Below are 25,758 nucleotides of genomic sequence, written 5' to 3' on the forward strand. Positions count from 1 at the left end.
CACTTGGCAGAGAAATGGGACTGTGGATTTAGAGCAGGCAACACACATCTTCTGTAAACATCTTGTTTGTTATTATTTATGTGCTCCATATATCCAATACAATCACAATTTTGTGATTTTTTCACAATTTTGACAAAAGTCTAAAAAGATATTTTCCCACAGAAACAGACAAGGCAAGCATCATTGCTTGTTAAATCTCAAATATACTTAAAGTTTCCTTCTTGAAAATTCCTTATTCATAAATAAAATGTCCAAATTTTGAGACAAAAAATGACCCCATGGTTTTTTAATCCTGTGTACATATAAAATGTTTTTTAAATATTTCCATTGCATACATTTAACAAGATGAAATCTTCTGAGACTTACTGTATTAGCCAGCTATTATTAAAACACAATGAGACAGATTGCTTTTCTTGAACATCTGCTGATAGATTTTTGTTAACTTACATTTCCAAAATTATAGCATCATAAGTCAATGTTGCACAAAAGTATTTAATGTCATTTATAAAAATCTAGTTATATAAACTGTTGACTCCTTATAAAGCATCTATTAAGACACAGAAATATCACTGAAGCATATTTATGTCTTTGATCTTGCAGTCTGCATAATGATTCGGGCCAGAGGCGCAACTTGTTCCATAGATCACAGAACAGAAAATCAGTTCTTGGAGAAGCTGTTCAACCTCATCTGAGGCATCCCATTCTAAGAAACTAAATGGCACCTGCATGTCTTGGTTTTTGTGTTTGTTTAAAAGCAAATCTCTAACTGCTGTTCTGCTCCAAATCTAGGTGAGCAGATAAAGTTCTGCTCTGAGCAAGACCTGCCCTCCTATAGAGGGATAAGAGGAGCATATCCCTGAGGGAACGGGACGCCAGAGTGACAGCTTTGATAAGGGATAAAATCAAACCAATGATGCATGTGAACGATGAGCACACTGGAGATTGTCAGAAACAGGCATCATCATTCATTCAGTGATGTTCAAATTCACATACAAGCCTAGCTGCCTTTTACATTGACTACAGAATGTAGCATTCAGATGATTGAGGATGTATGGTGACAGCAGACAGCTGTGGAAGAGCCTAGGAGAGTTTCTAAGTCTGAATTCCAATCCTGTGCCTGCCATTAAGTGGGAAAGTATTCTTGATCCAGTCATCTGACAGCTTTGCCCATCGATTTCTCTATCTCAAATGGGACTCCTTTTCTTTAAGGATTCCTTCAGCTTTAAATACCTATGAATCTGCTAAAGCAACTATGCTTTGACGGATGGAATTGTGAACTACCTTTAGATGGAATGACTGATTACTAACAGAACTTTGTTGGGTTCAGTGCATTATGAATACATATCAAAATGTACAATAAGGATATTTTTCAAAATATTCCCTCCAGTTTTCTTCACCCTAGATAAATGTACAGAAATGTCTGTATTAGTGTTGAGAAAAGGACATTTCTCCTAACCTCACACAGAGATACATTTCAAGTCTATGTCTTAGAAGACAGTGAGAGACTTACAGGAGACCTAGAGATATGAATGGGGTAGGCAGAGAAGGGACCTGGGGAGAGAGATGTAAGTTCCTAGGGAAATTATGTGGAGGGCAGGGCTGGATCTAGGCCTGGGAATCAGGAAGTTACAGTTCTAATTTCAGCCTTTCCACTGATTCACTTGGGACCTTGAGAATGCCTGGCCCATTTAAATCGTGCCTCAGTTTCCTTATCTGCCATTTAGAAAGAGTCCTTGGCTAGGTGCCCAGGATTGTGAGAACATAATGTTCAGGGCCATGGAAATTCAATCAGTACCAAAAATGCAAAACATCCTAGTTACTAGATGTCCTAACTTAAAATGGAAACATTAACAAGAGTAATTCCTTTAATAATCAAAATGTGAATGTTTTAGAAAGCATATCTATATGGGTGAAAATTAAGCGAATTAAGGCTACTGGAAGAGCTTATAGTCCTAGGGATACATAAGCAGAAAAAGGTCAAACTTGGGGTAGGACAAGTTCCAGTTTTGCCACTTATCATCCTTGTGTCCTTGGGTAATTTCTTAACCTCCCACAGTAGCCTCATATGTAAAATGAGAATAAGAGCACGCATCTCAGAGGGTTGTGTTAAAGATGATTACAGATGGAAGTTAGCTCTTTTGAAGCATTGATGAGGTTTGAATTCACAGCCACCATATACTTTTCAGCTGATAGTTTCTCTTATTGCAATTAAAAAGCTTAGTCACCCAGAGCAAGTACTTTTTTAATGCCATTTATTAAGCATTTACTGTATTGCAATGCTCTATCCCCATGCTAAGCACTTTGCATAAACTTTCTCATGTTCTCTTCACAAAAACCTATTACTATTACTGCTGCAGAAATGGAGGTGGAGAGAAACGAAACATTATTTCTGGCTTCATTGTGTTTCCTTAACCTGCCTTTTTTTTTTCTCAGCTGCATCTAATTGGTTCTACTTTTAATATTATTTTAAGCCACTTAAAGTTTTTAAGACTAAAGCAGCAACTAACTGAATATATTTATATAACATGTTAGTTTTGTCATGTTGCTGTCCACCCCTGGAGACCTGCTCTAAATTTACTTGGATATTTGAGGATAAATAAATCATGCTCACTGCAGTTTCTGGAAAGCATTAAAAAACACTAAACTTGCTTTGAAATAATCAAAGCAAGTTAAAATAAAGCTTAAGAATTTCTAAAATATTCATTGAAAAAAGCATTTATATTTATGTTTAGAAAAATTAACTTATCATTGAGAAATCTTACACACATGCATATGTTCATAGATCTTCACTAAGGACCAATTGTGTATATATGTGTATGACCTCATCGTAACACGCTCCTCAGAGACCACACTGTGGGAATTCTTACAGTTACCAAAGGGTTAAATTCAATAAACTCTTTTTTGTTAATGTACCATTTAATTATGAAATACTATAATCGTCTTAGAGAAAATTTGAAAAATATTTTTTTAAGCAATGTGGTATTGAAGAAAGAGTCGGTATCTTTCAAACCAGATTAGAAATTCAAATCCACCTCTTATTTACCTGGACAACTTATTAAACCTTACATTTTTCTATGAAATGGGAATAATAAATTACAGAGTTGCTGTAAGTTAAATGAGAACAGTGTTTGATCATGATAGCCAATCAACAAATGTTAGTAACTATCCATTCCCTTGGAAAAGAATCTCTAGGCAGACGTGCTTAAATTCTGTTCTGTAAAGAGATAGGAATCCTCTGTTCCCATAAAGTGCTTACCAGCCTTCTTTGGTAATAGACTATTTTCTAAGAAAAAGCAATGGACCCTTTTCTATTGTACATTCAAAATGTATGCACCCACTTCAGGGCATTCGTGGACCAACACTGCCCATCCTTTGACTCAGATTAAGAACACCTGCTCTAGCGCATTCATTCTGACTTCACCAAATCCTCTTACAAAATAAGGTCATCTTTAAAAAATACTCAATTCTTTGGGTACCTTTCAGTTGGATGAAGGAAAACAGCAGGGCTTTATTTTTAATAGCTCTAGGAAAATGCATTATCTGAGCAAAACCCCACAGTAGACAAGTAAACTGCACAGAAACTTCATTAAAGGACTGATCTGACTTGCCACATATTTAGAACAGTCTTTGAAAACACACAGGTAAATGTTTACTTCTGAGTCTAGATCTAAATGAAGAAAGAAAACATTAGAACAACAATAAATTTACTTAGCTTCATTTAGATAATTGTGGACATACCATTTTTATATATTACATATTCTTAGGACATTGGACAACAGATCAAGAAACAGAATGTTCTAGAAAATAAACCTTAACTATTGGTAAGTATTATGTACTTTTTACGAAAGAGGTTTTGTTGTGTTGAATCAAAAGTGGCTCCTTGGCACTGAGAGGCTCCATGGAGTCACCCAAGTCCTAATTCCCTAATCCTGAGATTAGCTGGATTGCTGCTAGCAGTCATCAACTTGTTTGGATTTCAAACTACATTAGATCCCTTCATATTGCTGCCACCACCAAGCAGTTAAGCTGGCTCTGTCCTATTCTTTTGGTGGTAATTTTTTTACCCTATGCTTCAGTTTAGTCTATATAATCCTTCCAGAGGGATAAAAGCTCCTGGGAATTAATTGCTTAAGTGAACACATACTGTGGGAGAGAACGCTATTTGGGAAAGGGGCCAAGTTTGCATTCTGTCCCCACCATTGCTTTGTGTTTGATTTCAGCAAGTCACCTTCACCTCTCTAAACCTAAGTATCTTCTTTTGTAAAATGACAACCTACCTTCCCAGATTGGTTTGAAATCCCAGATCACATGGAGACAATGCATGTAGAAGCACTTGGTAACTATTAAGTGCTATGTGACTGCAAACTCATTTGATTACTTCCTAGTGGCCACCAAAAGGGACTAGTACAGGTGTGGATCACTGATGTTTGCATCTGTCCTTATTCAAAACCTTACTGTTTGCTCAATTCAAAAATTAAGTTCTCTCTTAACATTTTCTTAACTGCCTTCCTAATTTTCTTCTTGCTTTTAATGTCACCTCTGCTCTCTCTAGCAGGAAAACCTGAAGCTCAAAGCTCAAAGCTCACCTTAGGCTTTTCTCTCTCCCTATCCTTGAAGTAATTAAGTCCTGTGGATTCTTCCTTTAACATCCTGAAATTCATTATTTATCCTTTTCTTTTTTCTTTTTCATGGCCTATTCCAGTTTTGGCCCTACCATCTCAAACTTGAGATACAGCAAGAATCTCTCTGCCTTGAGTCTCTTCCTTTTTTCTCAGGCTGGACACTGATATCAAATTCATGTTGATAAATGATTGCATTGATTGTGGCTGTATTCCTCCACTCCAACATCTTCAATAGACCCCCACTGTATATAAAATAAAATTGAATCTGGCCTCAACCCATCTTTCCAGCCGTGGCCACACAGGTCTATCTGCCTGTGACACTCACTGTATCATCCTTCCTTGTTCCTGGGGCCTTGCTCACTGCATTTTCAAGATGCCTTCTTCCTTCCTTTCCAAATCATACTCCATTTTCCAATCCCTGCTCAGGTCCCACCACCCCATGAAGACTTCTTGAATCCTCAGAGCTCACGATGATCGAATTTCCTGAAGATATTCTACCAGTTGAATGTTTGAAGAGTTGATAATCAGTTATGAACTAACTACCATTTAACATTGTGTGTGTAGTTGTCTTGGAGTCAATTAACTTAGGTCATGTCATTTACATTTTATTGAGTGCCATGTATACTTATCCATGTTGCTGGGTTTTACTTGAAGGCAGGAATTTTATCATATCCATTTAGTTTCCCTCAGAGCAGCAGTTTTCAACCTTTCACACAGCAAAGAAGCACCTGGAGGACATGTTAGAAAATCTCCTTGATGCCACTCCTAGGGATTTTTGTGGGGCCCAAATCTCTGAATTTCCTACAAATTCCAAGCGAGGCTTATGCTGCTGGGTGCCTTTTAGCATCTTACACAGAACCTGTACATAAAAGCTAATATATATTTATGCATACTCAGAAATGTTTTTTTTTTCTTTTCTTCTTCTATTTCATGCTCATGTTCTGTCACTTCTTCGTTTTAGATTGATTTTGAAGATGTGATTGCAGAACCAGAAGGGACACACAGTTTCGATGGCATCTGGAAGGCCAGCTTCACCACCTTCACTGTGACGAAGTACTGGTTTTACCGTTTGCTGTCTGCCCTCTTTGGCATCCCAATGGCACTCATCTGGGGCATTTACTTTGCCATTCTCTCTTTTCTGCACATCTGGGCAGTTGTACCGTGCATTAAGAGTTTCTTGATTGAGATTCAGTGCATCAGCCGTGTCTATTCCATCTACGTCCACGCCTTCTGTGACCCGCTATTTGAGTCTATTGGCAAAATATTCAGCAATATCCACATCAACACGCAGAAAGAAATATAAATGACATTTCAAGGATAGAAGTATATCCGATTCTTTTTTTCCCTTTTAATTTTCTTGGTGCCAATTTCAAGTTGTTAGCAACAATATATGAATGAATTTTCTTGGTTCAGAGCAAAGAAATCACTCAGTTTTCATAACTTTTATTTGTCTCTTCTGAGCTATGTCTTCTATTTTTGGGGGGGTATGAATTTTTAAAACCCACTTAAAATATTTTCCTTACATTTGGATCATTGTTTTATTGGCTGAGATATGAGCCTATCGTTGAAAGATAATTTGAGAGAAATATGAAGAACTGAGGAGGAGAAAAAAAAAAAAGAACTAACAACCTCAACTGCCTATTCTAAAATGTTGATCATTTTATGGTAAGGGAAGAATTCCAGGCTATTGCCATTGAGTGTACAGGTATGTGGGCAGTTTTCAAACAACTCTTCCCTCTGAACTGTTAGTGAATTGCTGCCATTCACTTTAATGATCCAGTGGAATCTAGTGATCTTTATCAAGTTAGAAAATATAATCTGCACATGATCCGACTAATGCCTTACTCTCCTGAAATTTTAACCTGTGATACTTTCTGTGCCTGAATATTTGTTATATAGATGGTGACACCTAAGTGCCTTCCTGTTCTTCAGGTTTTCCTTTTCAAATAGGGTCCACCTCACCAACTTTCATTAGGTCAGCAGCCTCCCTGAAGACCAAAATTAGAAAAATCCATTACCTAGTTCTTCACACTTGTTTCTGACTCTGAGATACAGAATCAGATGAAGTTCATGTCTGCACTTGACACAACATCTTTACCCATATCGAGTATGGTCCACATCAGCCCCATTAAACGAATTAAGGTGGATAAATGGGGCCAAGCCCTCTCTGGGCTGGCAGGAGTAGAAGCCAACTGTCCCCGTCTCTCACCAGCTGAATGAGGTCAGCATGTCTATTCAGCTTCGTTTATTTTCAAGAATAATCACGCTTTCCTGACTCCAAACTAATCCATCACTGGGGTGGTTTAGTGGCTGAACATTGTGTTCCCTTTTCAGCTGATCAGTGGGCCTCTGGGGAAGGGCTCATAAAATGGAGGCCATTGTGTGAGACTGTCAGAGTTGTTGCAAATGTGACCTCTTCAAAGTAAAGCACTTGCAACTGTCTGTAATGCTGTGACACATGGCCCCTCCCCCTGCCAGGAGCTTTGGACCTAATCCAAGCATCACTTTGCTCAGAGAGAAGATGGGGGAGGAGGCAGTAATAAAAGATTGAGGTAATTTTGCTGGAATAAATTCAAATTCTTCTGAACTCAAACTGAGGAATTTTACCTGTAAACCTGAGTCATACAGAAAGCTGCCTGGTACATCAAAAAGCTTTTTATTCCTCCTGCTCATATTAAGATTCTTCCCAGGGGGACTTTATTTTTAACCTTCAGTTATGCTTTTATTTTTATTTCCATACAACTGTTGGAATTCTGCTTGTTTTTTTGTTTGTTTGTTTGTTTTTTGGCCTCTTCCAGTTCTCCTGACACTTTAATTGCCAACCTGTTACCTACTTAGGTTTTTTGCATTTAAAACAGACACTGGCATGGACATAGTTTTACTTTTAAACTGTGTACATAACTGAAAATGTACTATACTGAAATATTTTTAAGTGCAAAGATATTTTTATCTTTATATGAGGAAAATCACTTGGGAAATTGCTTTGTGATTCAATCTGTAAACTGTGTATCCCAAGACATGTCTGTTCTATATAGATGCTTAGTCCCTTGTACAAATCAAGTGCTGGTCCAAAAGACAGCTGAAATTTTATATGCTTACTGATATTTTACACTTTTTTATCCTGCATGTCCTGTAAAGTTATAAGTCTGCACAATAAAAATGTTTAACAGTTTGTCAGCTTTATTATTTTTCCTCAAAACAGGTCTGTATGTGTTGATTTCTGTGTGTGTGTGTGTGTGTGTGTGTGTGTGTGTGTGTGTGTAATGAGCATATTCATGGTGTGGGTACATATTTGTAGTATGTTTTTGGGGGTGGTGGTCTTCCAGTTTTCAAGACCACATTTTCCACATTTAGTTGGGCTCTTTCTTCTAAGGCCATCAACATTCATGAGTTACTTCAGGTGAAAGTTATAATTAATAAGAAATATTTGTTTAGCAGTTTACTCAATGTTTTGTCTTATGCCACCTAATTTGAGCTCCCAACAACTTTATGTGATAGATATTAACTTTCTCCATTGATAAATGATACATTCAGGGAGGGGGCTTTGCTTTGAATTTTTGCCATTTCTTAACTGGAATTTTTTAAGATGCACATTTCAGAAATAATTTATTTTGGCCTTGGCTAAGTTTACATTAAGAGCTTCTGTATTAGTCACGGTGCTCCACAGAAACAGAACCAATAGGAAATACATATATGAAATATACATATATGAATATATTAGGAAACTACATATAGAGAAAGAGAGAGAGAGAGATTAAGGAGTAAGAAACTGGTCCATACAAGTTAAGGAAGCGAAAAAGTCTCAAGGTCTTCAGGGTAAGTCAACAAGCTGGAGACCCAGGAGAACTGATGGTGTAGTTCCAGTCCAAAAGTTGGCAGGCTGAGACCCAGGAAAAGCTGATGTTTCACTTTGAGTTCAAAGGCAGGACAAAACCAATGTTCCAGTACAAAAGAATTCAAGCAGTAGGAATTCTCTCATACTCAGGAAAGGATCAGTCTTTTTGTTCTATTCAGTCCTTCAACTGATTGGATGAGGCCCACCCACATGAGAGGGCAATCTGCTTTACTCAGTCTACCAATTTTTTTTTTATGTTTTTTTTTCCTTATTAGTCATCCATTTTATACACATCAGTGTATACATGTCAATCCCAATCTCCCAATTCATCACACCACAACCCCCACCTCCTGCCACTTTCCCCTCTTGGTGTCCATATGATTTTTCTCTACTTCTGAGTCTCAATTTCTGCTCGGCAAACCAGTTCATCTGTACCATTTTCTAGGTTCCACATATATGCATTAATATACGATATTTGTTTTACTCTTTCTGACTTATTTCACTCTGTATGACAGTCTCTAGATCCATCCACATATCTACAAATGACACAATTTCATTCCTTTTTATGGTTGAGTAATATTCCATTGTATATATGTACCAATCTTCTTTATCCATTCGTCTGTCGATGGGCATTTAGGTTGCTTCCATGACCTGGCTATTGTAAATAGTGCTGCAATGAACATTGGGGTGCATGTGTCTTTTGGAATTATGGCTTTCTCTGGGTATATGCCCAGTAGTGGGATTGCTGGGTCATATGTTAATTCTATTTTTAGCTCTTTAAGGAACCTCCATACTGTTCTCCATAGTGGCTGTATCAATCTACATTCCCACCAAGAGTGCAAGAGGGTTCCCTTTTCTCCACACCCTCTCCAGCATTTGTTGTTTGCAGATTTTCTGATGATGTCCATTCTAACTGGTATGAGGTGATACCTCATTGTAGTTTTGATTTGCATGTCTCTAATAATTAGTGATGTTAAGCAGCTTTTCATGTGCTTCTTGGCCATCTGTATGTCTTCTCTGGAGAATGTCTATTTAGGTCTTCTGCCGATTTTTGGATTGGGTTGTTTGTTTTTTTTTAATATTGAACTGCATGAGCTGTTTATATATTTTGGAAATTAATCCTTTGTCCGATGATTCACTTGCAAATATTTTCCCATTCTGAGGGTTGTCTTTTCGTCTGGTTTATGGTTTACTTTGCCGTGCAAAAGCTTTTAAGTTTCATTACGTCCCATTTGTCTACTTTTGTTTTTATTTCCATGACTCTAGGAGGTGGATCAAAGGATATCTTGCTGTGATTTATGTCAAAGAGTGTTCTTCCGATGTTTTCCTCTAAGAGTTTTACAGAGCCCAGTCTTACATTTAGGTCTGTAATCCATTTGGAGTTTTTTGTGTGTATGGTGTTAGGGAGTGTTCTAATTTCATTCTTTTACATGTAGCTGTCCAGTTTTCCCAGCAACACTTATTGAAGAGACTGTCTTTTCTCCATTGTATATCCTTGCCTCCTTTGTCACAGATTACTTGATCATAGGTGCATGGGTTTATCTCTGGGCTTTCTATCCTGTTCCATTGATCTATATTTATGTTTTGGGGCCAGTACCATATTGTCTTGATTACTGTAGCTTTTTAATATAGTCTGAAGTCAGGGAGTCTGATTCCTCCAGCTCCGTTTTCTACCCTCAAGACTGCTTTGGCTATTCGGGGTCTTTTGTGTCTCCATACAAATTTTAAGACTTTTTGTTCTAGTTCCATACAAAACGCCATTGCTAATTTGATGGGGATTGCATTGAATCTGTAGATTGCTTTGTGTAGTATAGTCGTTTTCACAATATTGATTCTTCCAGTCCAACAACATGGTATATCTCTCCATCTGTTGGTATCATCTTTAATTTCTTTCATCAGTGTCTTATAGTTTTCTGCATACAGGTCTCTTGTCTCCCTAGGTAGGTTTATTCCTAGGTATTTTATTCTTTTTGTTGCAGTGGTAAATGGGAGTGTTTCCTTAACTTCTCTTTTAGATTTTTCATCATTAGTGTACAGAAATGCAAGAGATTTCTGTGCATTAATTTTGTATCCTGCAACTTTACCAAATTAATTGATTAGCTTTAGTAGTTTTCTGGTGGCATCTTTAGGATTCTCTATGTATAGTATCATGTCATCTGCAAACAGTGACAGTTTTACTTCTTTCCCAATTTGTGTTCCTTTTATTTCTTTTTCTTCTCTGATTGCCGTGGCTAAAACTTCCAAAACTATGTTGAATAATAGTGGTGAGAGTGGACATCCTTGTCTTGTTCCTGATCTTGAGGCAATGCTTTCAATTTTTCACCATTGAGAATGATGTTTGCTGTGGGTTTGTCATATATGGCCTTTATTATGTTGAAGTAGGTTCCCTGTATGCCCACTTCCTGGAGAGTTTTTATCATAAATGGGTGTTGAATTCTGTCAAAAGCTTTTTCTGCATCTATTGAGATGATCATATGGTTTTTATTCTTCAATTTGTTAATATGGTGTATCACATTGATTGATTTGCGTATATTGAAGAATCCTTGCGACTCTGGGATAAATCCCACTTGATCATGGTGTATAATCCTTTTAATGTGTTGTTGGATTCTGTTTGTTAGTATTTTGTTGAGGATTTTTGCATCTATATTCATCAGTGATACTGGTCTGTAATTTTCTTTTTTTGTAGTATCTTTGTCTGGTTTTGGTATCAGGGTGATGGTGGCCTTATAGAATGAGTTTGGGAGTGTTCCTTCTTCTGCAATTTTTTGGAAGAGTTTGAGAAGGATGGGTGTTAGCTCTTCTCTAAATGCTTGATAGAATTCACCTGTGAAGCCATCTGGTCCTGGACTTTCGTTTGTTGGAAGATTTTTAATCACAGCTTCAATTTCATTACTTGTGATTGGTCTGTTCATATTTTCTATTTCTTCCTGGTTCAGTCTTGGAAAGTTACACCTTTCTAAGAATTTATCCATTGCTTCCAGGTTGTCCATTTTATTGGCATAGAGTTGCTTGTAGTAGTCTCTTAGGATGCTTTGTATTTCTGTGGTGTCTGTTGTAACTTCTCCTTTTTCATTTCTAATTTTATTGATTTGACTCCTCTCCTTCATTTTCTTGATGATTCTGGCTAATGGTTTATCAATTTTGTTTATCTTCTCAAAGAACCAGCTTTTGGTTTTATTGATCTTTGCTACTGTTTTCTTTGTTTCTATTTCATTTAGCTCTGCTCTGACCTTTATGATTTCTTTCCTTCTGCTAACTTTGGGTTTTGTTTGTTCTTCTTTCTCTAGTTCCTTTAGGTGTAAGGTTAGATTTTTTTTTGAGAATTTTCTTGTTTCTTGAGGTAGGCTTGTATAGCTATAAACTTCCCTCTTAGAACTGCTTTTGATGCATCCCATAGGTTTTGGAAGGTCGTGTTTTCATTGTTATTTGTCTCTAGGTATTTTTTGATTTCCTCTTTGATTTCTTCAGTGATCTCTTGGTTATTTAGTAATATATTGTTTGGCCTCCGTGTGTTTGTGTTTTTTACATTTTTTTCCCTGTAATTGATATCTAGTCTCATAGCGTTGTGGTCAGAAAAGATGCTTGATATGATTTCAATTTTCTTAAATTTACTGAGGCTTGATTTGTGATCCAAGATGTGATCTATCCTGGAGAATGTTCCGTGCGCACTTGAGAAGAAAATGTAATCTGCTGTTTTTGGATGGAATGTCCTATAAATATCAATTAAATCTATCTGGTCTATTGTGTCATTTAAAGCTTGTGTTTCCTTATTAATTTTCTGTTTGGATGATCTGTCCATTGGTGTAATTGAGGTGTTAAAGTCCCCCACTATTATTGTTTTACTGTCGATTTCCTCTTTTAGAGCTGTTAGCAGTTGCCTTATGTATTGAGGTGCTCCTATGTTGGGTGCATATATATTTATCATTGTTATATCTTCATCTTGGATTGATCCCTTGATCATTATGCAGTGTCCTTCCTTGTCTCTTGTAACATTATTTTAAAGTCTATTTTACCTGATATGAGTATTGCTACTCCAGCTTTCTTTTGATTTCCATTTGCATGGAATATCTTTTTCCGTCCCTTCACTTTCAGTCTGTATGTGTCCCTAGGTCTGAAGTGGGTCTCTTGTAGACAGCATATATATGGGTCTTGTTTTTGTATCCATTCAGCAAGCCTGTGTCTTTTGGTTGGAGCATTAATCCATTCACGTTTAAGGTAATTATCAATATGTACGTTCCTATGACCATTTTCTTAATTGTTTTGGGTTTGTTTTTGTAGGTCGTTTTCTTCTCTTGTGTTTCCCACTTAGAGAAGTTCCTTTAGCATTTGCTGTAGAGCTGGTTTGGTGGTGTTGACTTCTCTTAGCTTTTGCCTGTCTGTAAAGCTTTTGATTTATCCAATGAATCTGAATGAGATCCTTGCTTGGTACAGTAATCTTGTTTGTATGTTCTTCCCTTTCATCACTTTAAGTATATCACGCCACTCCCTCTGGCTTGCAGAGTTTCTGCTGAGAAATCAGCTGTTAGCCTTATGGGAGTTCCCTTGTATGTTATTTGTTGTTTTTCCCTTGTTGCTCTCAATAATTTTCCTTCATCTTTAATTTTTGCCAAATTGATTACTATGTGTCTCAGCGTGTTTCTCCTTGGGTTTATCCTGTATGGGACTCTCTGCGCTTCCTGGTCTTGGGTGGCTATTTCCTTTCCCATGTTAGAGAGGTTTTCGATTATAATCGCTTCAAATATTTTCTCGAGTCCTTTCTCTCTCTCTTCTCCTTCTGGGACCCCTATAATGCGAATATTGTTGCATTTAATGTCTTCCCAGAGGTTTCTAAGGCTGTCTTCATTTCTTTTCATTCTTTCTTCTTTATTCTGTTCCACAGCAGTGAATTCCACCATTCTGTCTTCCAGGTCACTTACCCGTTCTTCTGCCTCAGTTATTCTGCTATTGATTCCTTCTAGTGTAGTTTCCATTTCAGTTATTGTATTGTTCATCTCTGTTTGTTTGTTCTTTAATTCTTCTGGATCTTTGTTAAACGTTTCTTGCATCTTCTCAATCTTTGCCTCCATTCTTTTTCCGAGGTCCTGGATCATCTTCACTATCATTATTCTGAATTCTTTTTCTGGAAGATTGCCTATCTCCATTTCATTTAGTTGTTTTTCTGGGGTTTTATCTTGTTCCTTCATCTGGTACATAGCCCTCTGCCTTTTCATCTTGTATTTCTGTGAATGTGGGTTTTGTTCCACAGGCTGCAGGATTGTAGTTCTTCTTGCTTCTGCTGTCTGCCCTCCCAGTCTACCAATTTAAATGTTAATCTCATCCGAGAACATCCTCATGGCAACACCCAGAATAATGTTTGACCAAATATCTGGGTACTCCAGTCAAGCTGACACATAAAATTAACCATCACAGCTTCCAAAAACATTTTTTGCAAAGGGATCTTCTCCTAATTTCTCTCCCCCTGAAACTCCTTTCATGTTGTTAACAGAGTCCCTCCCTTTGCTGGGCTCTCAAGCAAGCACTGAGGCTGATTATTTAGTAACCCAGGCTGGCATTTGTGTTTACCCAGTAAATCCATTTCTCGTATGCAGTGTGGAGACATGCTTTTGACCGTGGCAGCATGTCAGATCTTGGCCAAAGTTATGCCAAAGTTATTCAAGAAGAATCAGTGTAGTGACTTTAAAGAAAAGCTTTTGTACAGCAAAGGAAACCATTGACAAAACAAAAAGACAGCATACTGAATGGGAGAAAATATTTGCAAATGATATGACTGATAAGGGGTTAATATCCAAAATATATAAACAGCTTACAAAACACAACATAAAAAAAATAAACAGCTTGATTGAAAAATGGGCAGAAGATCTGAATAGACATTTTTCCAAAGAGGAAATGCCAATGCCAACATGCTCATGAAAAGGTGCTCAATATCACCAATCATTAGGTAATGCAAATCAAAACCATAACGAGATATTACATCACATCTGTCAGAATGGCTATCATCAAAAAGAACACAAATAACAAATGTTGGAGAGGATATGGAGAAAAGGGAACCCTCCTACACTGTTGGTGGGAATGTAAATTGGTACAACCACTGTAGAAAACAGTATGGAGCTTTCTCAAAAAACTAAAAATAGAACTACCATATGATCCAGCAATTCCACTCCTGGGTATATATCCTAAAAAACCAAAAACACTAACTTGAAAAGAAACACAAACCCCAATCTTCATAGCAGCATTATTTCCAATTACCAAGATATGGAAGCAACCTAAATGTCCACCAAAAGATAAATGGATAAAGAAGATGTGGTATATATATACAATGGAATATTAGTCAGCCATATTGACATGTACACATTGCTCTATTTAAAATACATAGACAACCAACAAGGACCTACTGTATGGCACAGGGAACTCTGCTCAATATTCTGTAGCAACTTAAATGGGAAAATAATTTGATAAAGAATAGATACTTGTCTATGTATAACTGAATCACTTTGCTGTACACCTGAAACTAACACATTGTTAATCAACTATACTCCAATATAAAATAAAAAATTTTTAAATAAATAAATTCACTGCTGTGTCCAAAAAAAAGAATGAAATAATGCCATTTGCAGCAACATGGATGGACCTAAAGATTATCATACTAAGTGAAGTCAGACAGAGAAAGACAAATATCATATGATATCACTTATATGTCATTGAGCAATTTTTTCTTAGGACGGTTTCTCTTTTATCATTAACTCATAGGATTCTGTCAGTTCCACCTCCAGTGCTTTTAAACTCTTGCCTCATCTCCCCTGTCACTACCTCCGTGTAAGCAACCATCATTTAAATCCTGAACTATCCTAGCTAGTTTTTCTGTTTCCACTCTTGCCCCCTAATCTAACTCACTTGGTCATTTTGCTACACAGCAACACAAACTGTCACACATACGTAGAAACATAACACAGCTTAAAACCCTCCAGTAGCTTCTTATTGTATTCATTATAAAATCCAATCCCTTTACCAAGGCCCACAGAGTCTTACATGACCCAGACCCTACCTGTCTCTTCCATCTTAGCTCATAGCACCACCACCTTACTACCTGTCCTCCAGACACACTGATCTTTCATTCCCAAGAACATTTTAAGTCCCATCTCGTCACAGGACTTTGCACAGCTGTTCAATCAGACTGGACTGCTCTTATACCTTCCTCTCTACTTTCCTACCTCCTTCTCATCCTTTAAGTCTCAGCCTCAATATCACTCCTCAGAGAGGTCTTCCATGTCTTCCCTATCTGAAGCAAGTCCTCCCTTGTTAGTCTCTATCTTAGCCTCTTGCCTATTTCCTTCACTGCACATAATATTGAGAAATTATTTTATTTTTCGGTTTATAATTTTTTGTCTTTACCTCCCTTAGGATACAAACTGCATGAAGCAGAGATTTTTACCATAATAGACATTCAATTAGTATTTGTTAGATGGATAGATGGATGGAAAATATGAAGGCATGAAGTGCCAAGTTTCTGCTTTACTGCTAATAGTGTCATGAAGAAGGTCACCTAATCTGTTGTGAAATAAATTATAGCATTACCAACAACATACTTGCCATTTGTTTTTCTTCCCCAACTTCATTCTTTTCTCCATGATTTTGTTCCCCCATTGAAACTTTCTCTATTGTACCCATTTGAACACTCTGATATGTTAAAACATGAGTTTCCCCTATGAAAATTTTAGCAAGGACTACCATGGATATTTGATATATACAGTTTTTCTTACTTGAATAATGGCAAACACATGTTGATACAGTTATTAAGGAAAAAGATGATTTTCCAGCAGCTGTTGACTTCATCAACTCCACTATGTGATGAGTCACTCAAACTTCTACAGAGCTAGAAAGTTACAAGTAAGGAAGAGAAATTTTATTATTGTAATGAGAGAGGAGTGGGAAGAGTTAGATAGGGGAAAATGAATAAAATCAACTGGAGTGACAGATTTGACGCTATAGAAAGTTGAGTAATTTATATGTCAAAGGGAAAAAACTATAATCTACCTAGTATTTTAACAGAACAAGTGAAAAACATGTGGAAACTGGCATAAAGGGTGGGGTACTTGCAGCAGGAAGAAGGCAGTCATTAAAAAAAGGTAACAGCTGCCAGTCTGAGCCACTCTATGAATGGGCAACGAAGAAACCTACTCCTCTACTGCATTAGTATTAATATCATGCTAACTATTAATGAGATAATAACTATCTCAGGCATTAGTCAAAGTCCTTTTTGAGAGGATATTTTTTAAGCTCTTCATCACATTGCACGAACACTTGGAAAAGGTGAGATTTAGTTACCCGCCAACTCTAAAACAAATTTCTATCAACTGTATAACACAAGTAAGCACTCTGTGAAATACACAGCACAATGTTCACATTGATGGATATAATTTGGCTTGATGCTGACTTTGCATTTTCACTGTGATTTTTGTCCTTTTCTTCATTGCCTTTCCTATTGCCCTCAAAATAAAAATAGGTTTCATTTACTGAGCACATAAGGCAGAGCAGTATGCTAAGCATTTTACAAATATTCCTAACAACAACCCTATGGCTTATGTGACCTTATCTAAGTCAACTGGATGCCACTGCTCTGTTTTCGAGATCAGAAAACAGAAGCTCAGAGGGGTTAAATAGATTACTCAAGGTTTCCCAGAAAATTTAACACCCATGACTACTAGCTCCAAAGCTCTTCTTTACGGAGAAACTCACTATGTTCTTGGGAGAAATTGCAAAAGGGAAATACTACTTGGCAGTATTAAAATAGTGTCATCAAGGGGGAAAAAAGACAGTAAATGGTTAAAAGCCATGTAGATAATATATTCCCTAATCCAAGGTTCTGTTCACATAGTTGTTCGTTTTCTTCCTTTCGCAGGAAGCAACTATTTGGTACAGTAGAAAATAGAAAAACAAGCAAGACAAAATGGGTAGGACAAAGGCCTTTGTCTTCAAGGAAGCTCAGTGAAGCACCAATGCAAGCGACCCTTAGAATTAATATTTTGTTATTTTTCTCTGAGAAAATAGCTTTTTGTAAAATAAAAATTACTGACAATAAATTTTATGGTTTAGTATAGTGGCCTTAAAACTGTGGAATATAGAACTATAGAAGTCAGAAGTACTGATAGATCCCCTAAGAGAAAAGAGGTGGGCTAGGGGTAGAGATGAGAGGAACAGTATCTACCACTTTCCCTCAAACAAACAAGGTCCATTTAAATTTCTTTTCATATTAATTTTCAGCATAATATTTTATTTGATTAAATAGTTCCATCACTAAGAAAATTTGAAAACCACTGCCTTGATGAAATAAATACATCTTTTATAGCAACTTAGATCTTAAATGAAAGACTAGTGCTTGCTTTTGTGATTATTACTCAAATATGTCCTAATAATATTTTTTTGAAAATCCAAGCTAAACTGAGATGACCAAGCTCAGAAAATATCTATCAAAACCATGAAAAAATATACAATAGCCTTGTAAACTCTCATACTCCAGATCTAACAGAAATGAGTAATAATTTGAGTGGGATGAATAGGAAAAAACTAGGAGCGTCATTTATATTCCTGAGGAGGAAACAAATTTAACAGTGAGGTTTTGGCATTAGGACAAATATCTGGGATGACATCAAATATTGCTCAGGTAACTTACAAATAAAATATCAGCCTTCAGTATCTACATTGGACTAAAACAACTTCTTTAGTTCTTATTTCACCTTCAACCTTAAACAACAATGAATGTAAATAATAAGAAATACTGTAGCAGAAAAAACTTTGAAGTTAGAAGCAGGGAACTGTAATCAAATCCTCAACCAGGGCTTCCCTGGTGGCACAGTGGTTGAGAGTCCGCCTGCTGATGCAGGGGACGCGGGTTCGTGTCCTGGTCCGGGAGGATCCCACATGCCACGGAGCGGCTGGGCCCGTGGGCCATGGCCACTGGGCCTGCGCCTCCGGACCCTGTGCTCCAGGGTGGGAGAGGCCGTGGCAGTGGGAGGCCCGCGTACCACAAAAAAAAAAAAAAAAATCCTCAACCAACTTCAAAACCAACTATGTGACCTTGGATAAGTCACATAACTATGTTCTCCTAAATCAGCAGTCATAATGCCTCCTATCTCATGAGACTGTGGTTCAAATTAAAAAGTAAAAATGCCTAAAACAGAGCCAGACCTCATGGGAAATAGAAAGTTTTAAACAACCCTTCACTCCATCACCCTATCTCATTCTTTCCAGTGTCTCAGGGTACCTTACCTGCTTTTCTTAACACATCCAATTGGAAGAATCAACATTGTGAAAACGACTATACTACCCAAAGCAATCTACAGATTCAATGCAATTCCTGTCAAATTATCAATGGCATTTTTCACAGAACTGGAACAAAAAATTTTACAATTTGTATGGAAGCACAAAAGACCCCGAATAGTCAAAGCAGTCTTGAGAAAGAAAAATGGAGCTGGAGGAATCAGGCTCCCTGACTTCAGCCTATACTACAAAGCTGCAGTAATCAAGACAGTATGGTACAGGCACAAAAACAGAAATATAGATCAATGGAATAGGATAGAAAGCCTAGAGATAAACTCACACACAGATGTTCACCTTATCTTTGACAAAGGCGGCAAGAATATACAATGGAGAAAAGACAGCCTCTTCAATAAGTGGTGTTGGGAAAAACAGACAGCTACATGTCAAAGAATGTAATTAGAACACTTCTTAACACCATACACAAAAATAAACTCAAGGGCTTCCCTGGTGGCGCAGTGGTTGAGAGTCCGCCTGCCAATGCAGGGGACACAGGTTCGTGCCCCGGTCCGGGAAGATCCCACATGCCGCGGAGCGGCTGGGCCCGTGAGCCATGGCCGCTGAGCCTGCGCGTCCGGAGCCTGTGCTCTGCAACGGGAGAGGCCACAACAGTGAGAGGCCCGCGTACCGCAAAAACAATAATAAATTAAATAAATAAATAAATAAACCCAAAATGGATTAGAGACCTAAATGTAAGGCCAGACACTATCAAACTCTTAGAGGAAAACATAGGCAGAACATTCTATGACATAAATCCCAGCAAGATCCTTTTGGACCCACCTCCTAGAGAAATGGAAATACAATAAAGAATAAACAAATGGGACCTAATGAAACTTAAAGCTTTTACACAGCAAAGGAAACCATAAACAAGACAAAAAGACAACCCTCAGAATGGGAGAAAATATTTGCAAATGAAGCAACGGACAAAGGATTAATCTCCAAAATTTACAAGCAGCTCATGCAGCTCAATATCGAAAAAACAAACAACCCAATCCAAAGATGGGCAGAAGACCTAAACAGACATTTCTCCAAAGTAGACATACAGATTGCCAACAAACACATGAAAAGATGCTCAACATCACTAATCATTAGAGAAATGCAAATCTAAACCACAATGAGGTTTCACCTCACACTGGTCAGAATGGCCATCATCAAAAATCTAGAAACAATAAATGCTGGAGAGGATGTGGAGAAAAGGGAACCCTCCTGCACTGCTGGTGGGAATAAAAATTGATACAGCCACTATGGAGAACAGTATGGAGGTTCCTTAAAAAACTAAAAGTACAACTACCATATGACCCAGCAATCCCACTACTGGGCATATACCTTGAGAAAACCATAATTCTAAAAGAGACATGTACCACAATGTTCATTGCAGCACTATTTACAATAGCCGGGACATAGAAGCAACCTAAATGTCCATCAACAGATGAATGGATAAAGAAGATGTGGCACATATATACAATGGAGTATTACTCAGCCATAAAAAGGAACAAAATTGAGTTATTTGTAATGAGGTGGATGGACCTGGAGTCTGTCATATAGAGTGAAGTAAGTTAGAAAGAGAAAAACAAGTACCGTATGCTAACATACATATATGGAATCTAAAAAAACGGTACTGATGATCCTAGTGGCAGGGCAGGAATAAAGACGCAGACGTAGAGAACAGACTTGAGGACGTGGTGGGGGAAGAGGAAGCTGGGACGAAGTAAGAGAGTAGCATTGACATATATACACTACCAAATGTAAAATAGATAGCTAGTGGGAAGCTAGCTAGCTGCTGCTAGTGGGAAGCTGCTGCATAGCACCTGATGCTTTATGATGACCTGGAGGGGTGGGATAGGGAGGGTGGGAGGGAGGCTCAAGAGGAAGGAGATATGGGGATATATGTATACATATAGCTGATTCACTTTGTTGTACAGCAAAAACTAACACAACATTGTAAATCAATTATATCCCAATAAAGATATATATATATATATATAAACACACATCCTAGCCATTCTCTTGCCTGTCTTCATAAACCATATTTCTTCTTGTGCTTATCAATATGGACTGAGTCAAAATGTCCAAAATCTACCCGATGTTTTATTTCAAGGACCTATCATTGTCTGACTTCCATTTCTTGTCTCTATATTCATACTAGAGGAGGGACATCTGACTGGCTCAGCCTAGATCATAGACTGGCTTCTCCTACATTTGTTGTCCATTCTAATCCTATCAGTGACAGCTATGGCAGCAGAGTCACCTGGTTTGAAAGGTTATCCATTCAAGGGGTTATGGAAGGAAGGGAAGCTAATTAGAAATAGGGATATGGCCAGCAAACCAGCAAACATGTCTCTTACAATCTAAATATCCATAAAACTCTAATCTTCCAAACTCTTCCACATCTGTGTCCTCCATATTCCCATGAGATAGGAATGGAGGTGTCCCGTAACCTACATACGGAAAGAATAAAACAACATGGACAAAAGACTTACCTAGGGTCACTTAATGAGTGACTGGTGGAGCAAGAAATAAATCCAGATTTTCTGAGAGCTTAGGCAGCCTGGTCTCTCTTTAACAATTAAGATTGTAAAGATTTCTAAATACAGCAAGGGCAACAAATGCTGAATCAGTATCAATTGTAAAGACAGAAACACAGGCACAACTAGAAGAAGGAACTACCCCAGCTCATTAAATGGAATAAATCAGCTTGAAATGGACTTGTGTCTCAACAATGCTGTGCTTTCACTCCTGGGCAACTTCCTTCCGTAGAGTTATATTAATGCCAGTCAGGAAAGAACCTAAGGGTTAAATCCTTGGCACTAACCCTAGAGGGCAATGGAGAACTTTTCCCCCCATAATTCAGCCAGTGAATAGGAGTCTCTTTCATAAAAGTCTCAGAAAACACAGTTAATATTCAGCCACTACCCTCAAATTAAATGAGGATTTATCTTACTCTAAAGGACAACTATTTCATTATTTGTACAAATTTAAATGACACATGATAAAAGGAGAAGAGACACAAAACAGCCGCTGTCAGAAATTTCAATAAAAGATCACTGCTGGCCACTCTTAGTACATTGGGACCATGTTAAACATAAATGTCTTCTGCACCTGACCCATGGTGGGTAGAGGAGGAGATGGGAGGAAGGTTCTCCCAGCTTTAAGCAGCAGAGTGCAAAGAGAAGCATCATTGGGATGAGGTCTAATAGCCTGCCTTATGAATAATGTCGCCAAGCGAATTTGGGAGTTGTCATGGTTCCCACCCTATGGTCCAGGCTCATTTGTAAAATAGAGCAAAGGGAGTCCAGTGCTTTGAGAATGTCAATGCAAAATTATAATAATTGCTTATTACATAATATAGTTATTAAAGTGTTTTCTGTGTTGTTCAGGAAACAAGGCATGTTCATGGATAGAGAATATGAAAAAAATGGGCATAATTGTGTTTTCCTCTTGTAACTTACCCAGGCAGAGACAGTTGCTCTGCCCTCGAGGCCTTGAGACATTTTATTCATATCTCCACTGAACTGTAAGCTACTGGGGGGCAGAGACCAATTTTTAGCCATCAGTATGGCCACAGAGGTCAGCATAAGGACTGACAATAAATACCTGCTAAACTGAACTGACCCTCTGTTATAGAACTTACCATGATATATTCTGTTGTGCTACAGGCATACAATAATTATGTTTTTAAAATGGAGGGGCCCAGTCTGATCCCTTTACATCTCTGTCACTATGGAACAGTGCTATACAATAGAACTTTCTTCAAGTATAGAAATGCTCTATTTCCAGTATAATAAATGGAAAGCACTTGAAGGAACTTTCTTCCTCTAAAAATCTGTATCTGCACTGTCCAATAGAAACCACCAGCCATATGTAGCTACTGAGCATTTGAAATGTGGTAGTGTGACTAGGAACTGAATTTTTAAATTGTATTTAATTTAAATTTAAGTCACCACTTGTGGTTCATGGTTACTATGTTGGACAGAGCAGCACTGGAGTCTAAAGTGATGCATGGCACATAGTAGTTACTATTCAAATGTTTCTGAATGAATGAATGACTACCTAATCCTTCCTAAAACCACATCCCTCCAAACAGCTGTCAGCTGCAGAGTACTGGAAGCATTCAATACCTAATCATTAACTTGGCTGAGTTGGGATTAAATATGTGATCTAAAGGAAGAGTGAATTTGATCATTCTCTGGATATTGTGAGGAAAGCCTTTTGTGGCTAATTTGAAAGATACACTTAAAAGTAACTGATTTGCTTAAGAATAAGTCATCTACAAACCATATTTTCAATCCCAGTCTTATAGCTTAGGGCAGAGTGGTCAAGTAGAAAAACAATCTACTTGGGTTCTAATCCCACTGAATTGCCTACTGCCTGATATACTTTGGAGCTCAGTTAGCATAAAAAACACTTGACTTTTTTTATCTGCAAAATGAGGGAATCTTACCTGCCTTGCCCACTTCCCAGGATGTGGTGAACAGCAAATAAGATCACATGTGTGACAATATATAATGCTATATATACAATGCTCTAATGTGACAATATATAATGCTAAACAAAGGTTTAAAAGTTACTTATTTTTAAGTAATATCTAAGAATAATGATTATCATAGTAATGGTGCTTGTGCTATTAGCAAATGATTGGATATGTACTTTCTTGCACAGGAAAAACACAGGAAAAACATATATGTGCCCTCCAAAAAGGTCAAATTACTTTCTTCCACTTTAAATTGAATTCCGTTTTTTCTCCGCCATTTCCTATCTCATAAGGTCACACCCTGCTTACTGGGTGGCTTCAAGTGACAATTCTGAAGCTATTCCTCTCACCCATCTCTCAACATTGTTGGATGTGGCTGTTGGCACAACAGGGTTATGTTACAGGATCTGTGTTTGTAGAAAAAAAAATGTATTGGCAAATTATTTTCCCAGCCACTCCCCCAAGAAGGAGATTTCACATTGTGTTTCTAAAGGTCCCCCTGAAGAATGATTATATGGGCTCCTCTCAGAAGTGAAAGGAATGGAAAAAGCAAGACTGGAAGGCAATTTGGACAGTATCCTTCAAGATTAGGGAGACAGCAGCTGTGTGTAGACTCCACAAGCACTGGGAGTCCCTCTCCCGATGTCTTGCAGTGCCTCGATATGTGACAGGACCTCAGAAGGGATCTTAAAGTTCCTAAAGAGGCAGGACCCTGGGCACCTAGCTCCTGGCCTTGGCAATGACCTCAGTCCCCCAGGAGAACCCCCAGCCGTGAGGAATGGTACAAATCTGAGTCTTTTATTTTTTTTATTTTTATTTATCTTTTTTTTTTTGGAAGAGTTTGAGAAGGATATGGAATGGTACAAATCTGAACACTGACTACTACGTCAGCTGTGATCTTTGGAGACCAAGTACAAGAGACCCTCAGGACATTCGCATGGCAACAAAAAAGACCTTATCATGACAAGGTTTGACGTTTCTACCAGTCAGGCTAAACGGGAGCTTGGAGCATTTTAAATTTATTTAGGAAAAGGAAAGAAATGTAATATTACTCATATCCTGTGTTTTGAAGAAAAATCATGCTGCTATCAACTTTATTACTGTGTCTCAAAGCAGGGCTTCCTTCTACTCCACATTTTTTATAGAGGCCATAGTGAGGTGGCTTTTTGACCCACCCTTCGTCAAAGCCTCTATTTCCATAGAACTGTGAGGGCTGAACTGGAAACAAGCCCAGTTACACTCACTAGGCTGTGTTCAAAAACCACTGTTTCTCTTCAACCCTCAAACAATTTTCTTAGATCAAGAGAGTGTACCTAAGGAATTGACAAGCAAATTTGGTTGCTCATGAGTTTTAGGTTATTCTGGCAGATATCGGTCACCTCCAGTAGCTATGGGTGAGAATTGTAATTATCCGCCCCCACAATCCATTACCAAGTGATATATTATACTGAAAACACATTTCAGATCAAAGAAGCCACCTGTTCAAATACTCATTACAATAAGGCCCCCAAACAACTAGATAACCTGACATGAGCAATGAAGTCCCAGGAAACACTATCTATGTATGAAATGGTCACTCAAGGCAGACACATCAGTGTCCTAGTGAAGAATTCAGCTAAATTTCTGGTCAGAAGTCAAGCCACAGGATCCTGTGTTAAGCTGTTGAACAAAACCTGAATGAAGACCTGTCCAAGAAGGCCCCTATGAGGCTCTCTCTAGATTCTTACTCCCTGATGTTCATACAAAGGCAGCAATGCATGTACAACATTTCCAGCTAATCCACATAACTCGATCACCACTCTTTCACCAATGAAAAACCATTCTAGTATCCCTTACACAAACTAGCAAACCTTCTTGTATTTATTGGAGATAAAGTTTTAATAGGATTGCAGGTTATGGTTTTTCAATGCTAGTTGACTACCCCCGGAGTATAAATTCCTTAGTCCAGTATTTCAGAAGTTAACTATCCACCACTATCCACTCTAAACATACACACACATATCCCTCTGTTAGTGCTAAAGAATTATAAAGTAACTCGGAGACTACAATAGTACTGCTCTCCCTTCTGAAGAGTTCTCTCCTGGATGGCTAAGAGGTTTGAACTCTTGCTTCTTCCCAGTCATAGGGCTTAACCTTAGAGTTCAGAGCTCCCCTTCGCTGTCTTTCCTCTAAGTCTCCTATACAAATAAGTCTCTGGTGAATCACAGGGCTGGCTATTGATAACCACATATATGTGAGATGATGATGAGTACACAGCTTGTGTATGCCCTGCTCCTGGTTTTCCCAGCCAAAACACTGGACCCATTCTTAAAAGCAAGTGCAAGCCCCGTCATACTGTTCCGAACTTTCAAGAGCCCCGCAGTTTCCAGTTATCTATTTGTTCCATTTAACCTCACAGTGCTTGTTCTCGCTGGAATGGGGATACCTGCAAAAATCCCCACATGGAGAATCCTGGTAGCTGCAATATATTGATTTTTTTTCTTTCTTCCAGGAACAGAGGATGTTAATAAATGGTGGAT

At 37.9% G+C, this 25,758-nt stretch overlaps 2 protein-coding genes across 9 annotated transcripts in view; one reads left to right on the forward strand and one right to left on the reverse strand.

Moving 5' to 3' along the window:
* CAV1 (caveolin 1) overlaps positions 1 to 7,794 on the forward strand; it is a 33,562-nt gene extending 25,768 nt beyond the window's left edge. For both annotated transcript variants that reach the window (XM_060020768.1, XM_060020769.1), the window contains exon 3: positions 5,584 to 7,794. In XM_060020768.1, the coding sequence (XP_059876751.1) occupies positions 5,584 to 5,925 (342 nt within the window). In that variant the 3' untranslated portion in view covers positions 5,926 to 7,794. The remainder of the gene's footprint in view (positions 1 to 5,583) is intronic.
* TFEC (transcription factor EC) overlaps positions 1 to 25,758 on the reverse strand; it is a 668,004-nt gene that overhangs the window by 557,134 nt on the left and 85,112 nt on the right. The window lies entirely within an intron of this gene.

The sequence above is a fragment of the Delphinus delphis genome, chromosome 9 (assembly GCF_949987515.2).
Source record: "Delphinus delphis chromosome 9, mDelDel1.2, whole genome shotgun sequence".
Classification (NCBI taxonomy): Eukaryota; Metazoa; Chordata; class Mammalia; order Artiodactyla; family Delphinidae; genus Delphinus; species Delphinus delphis.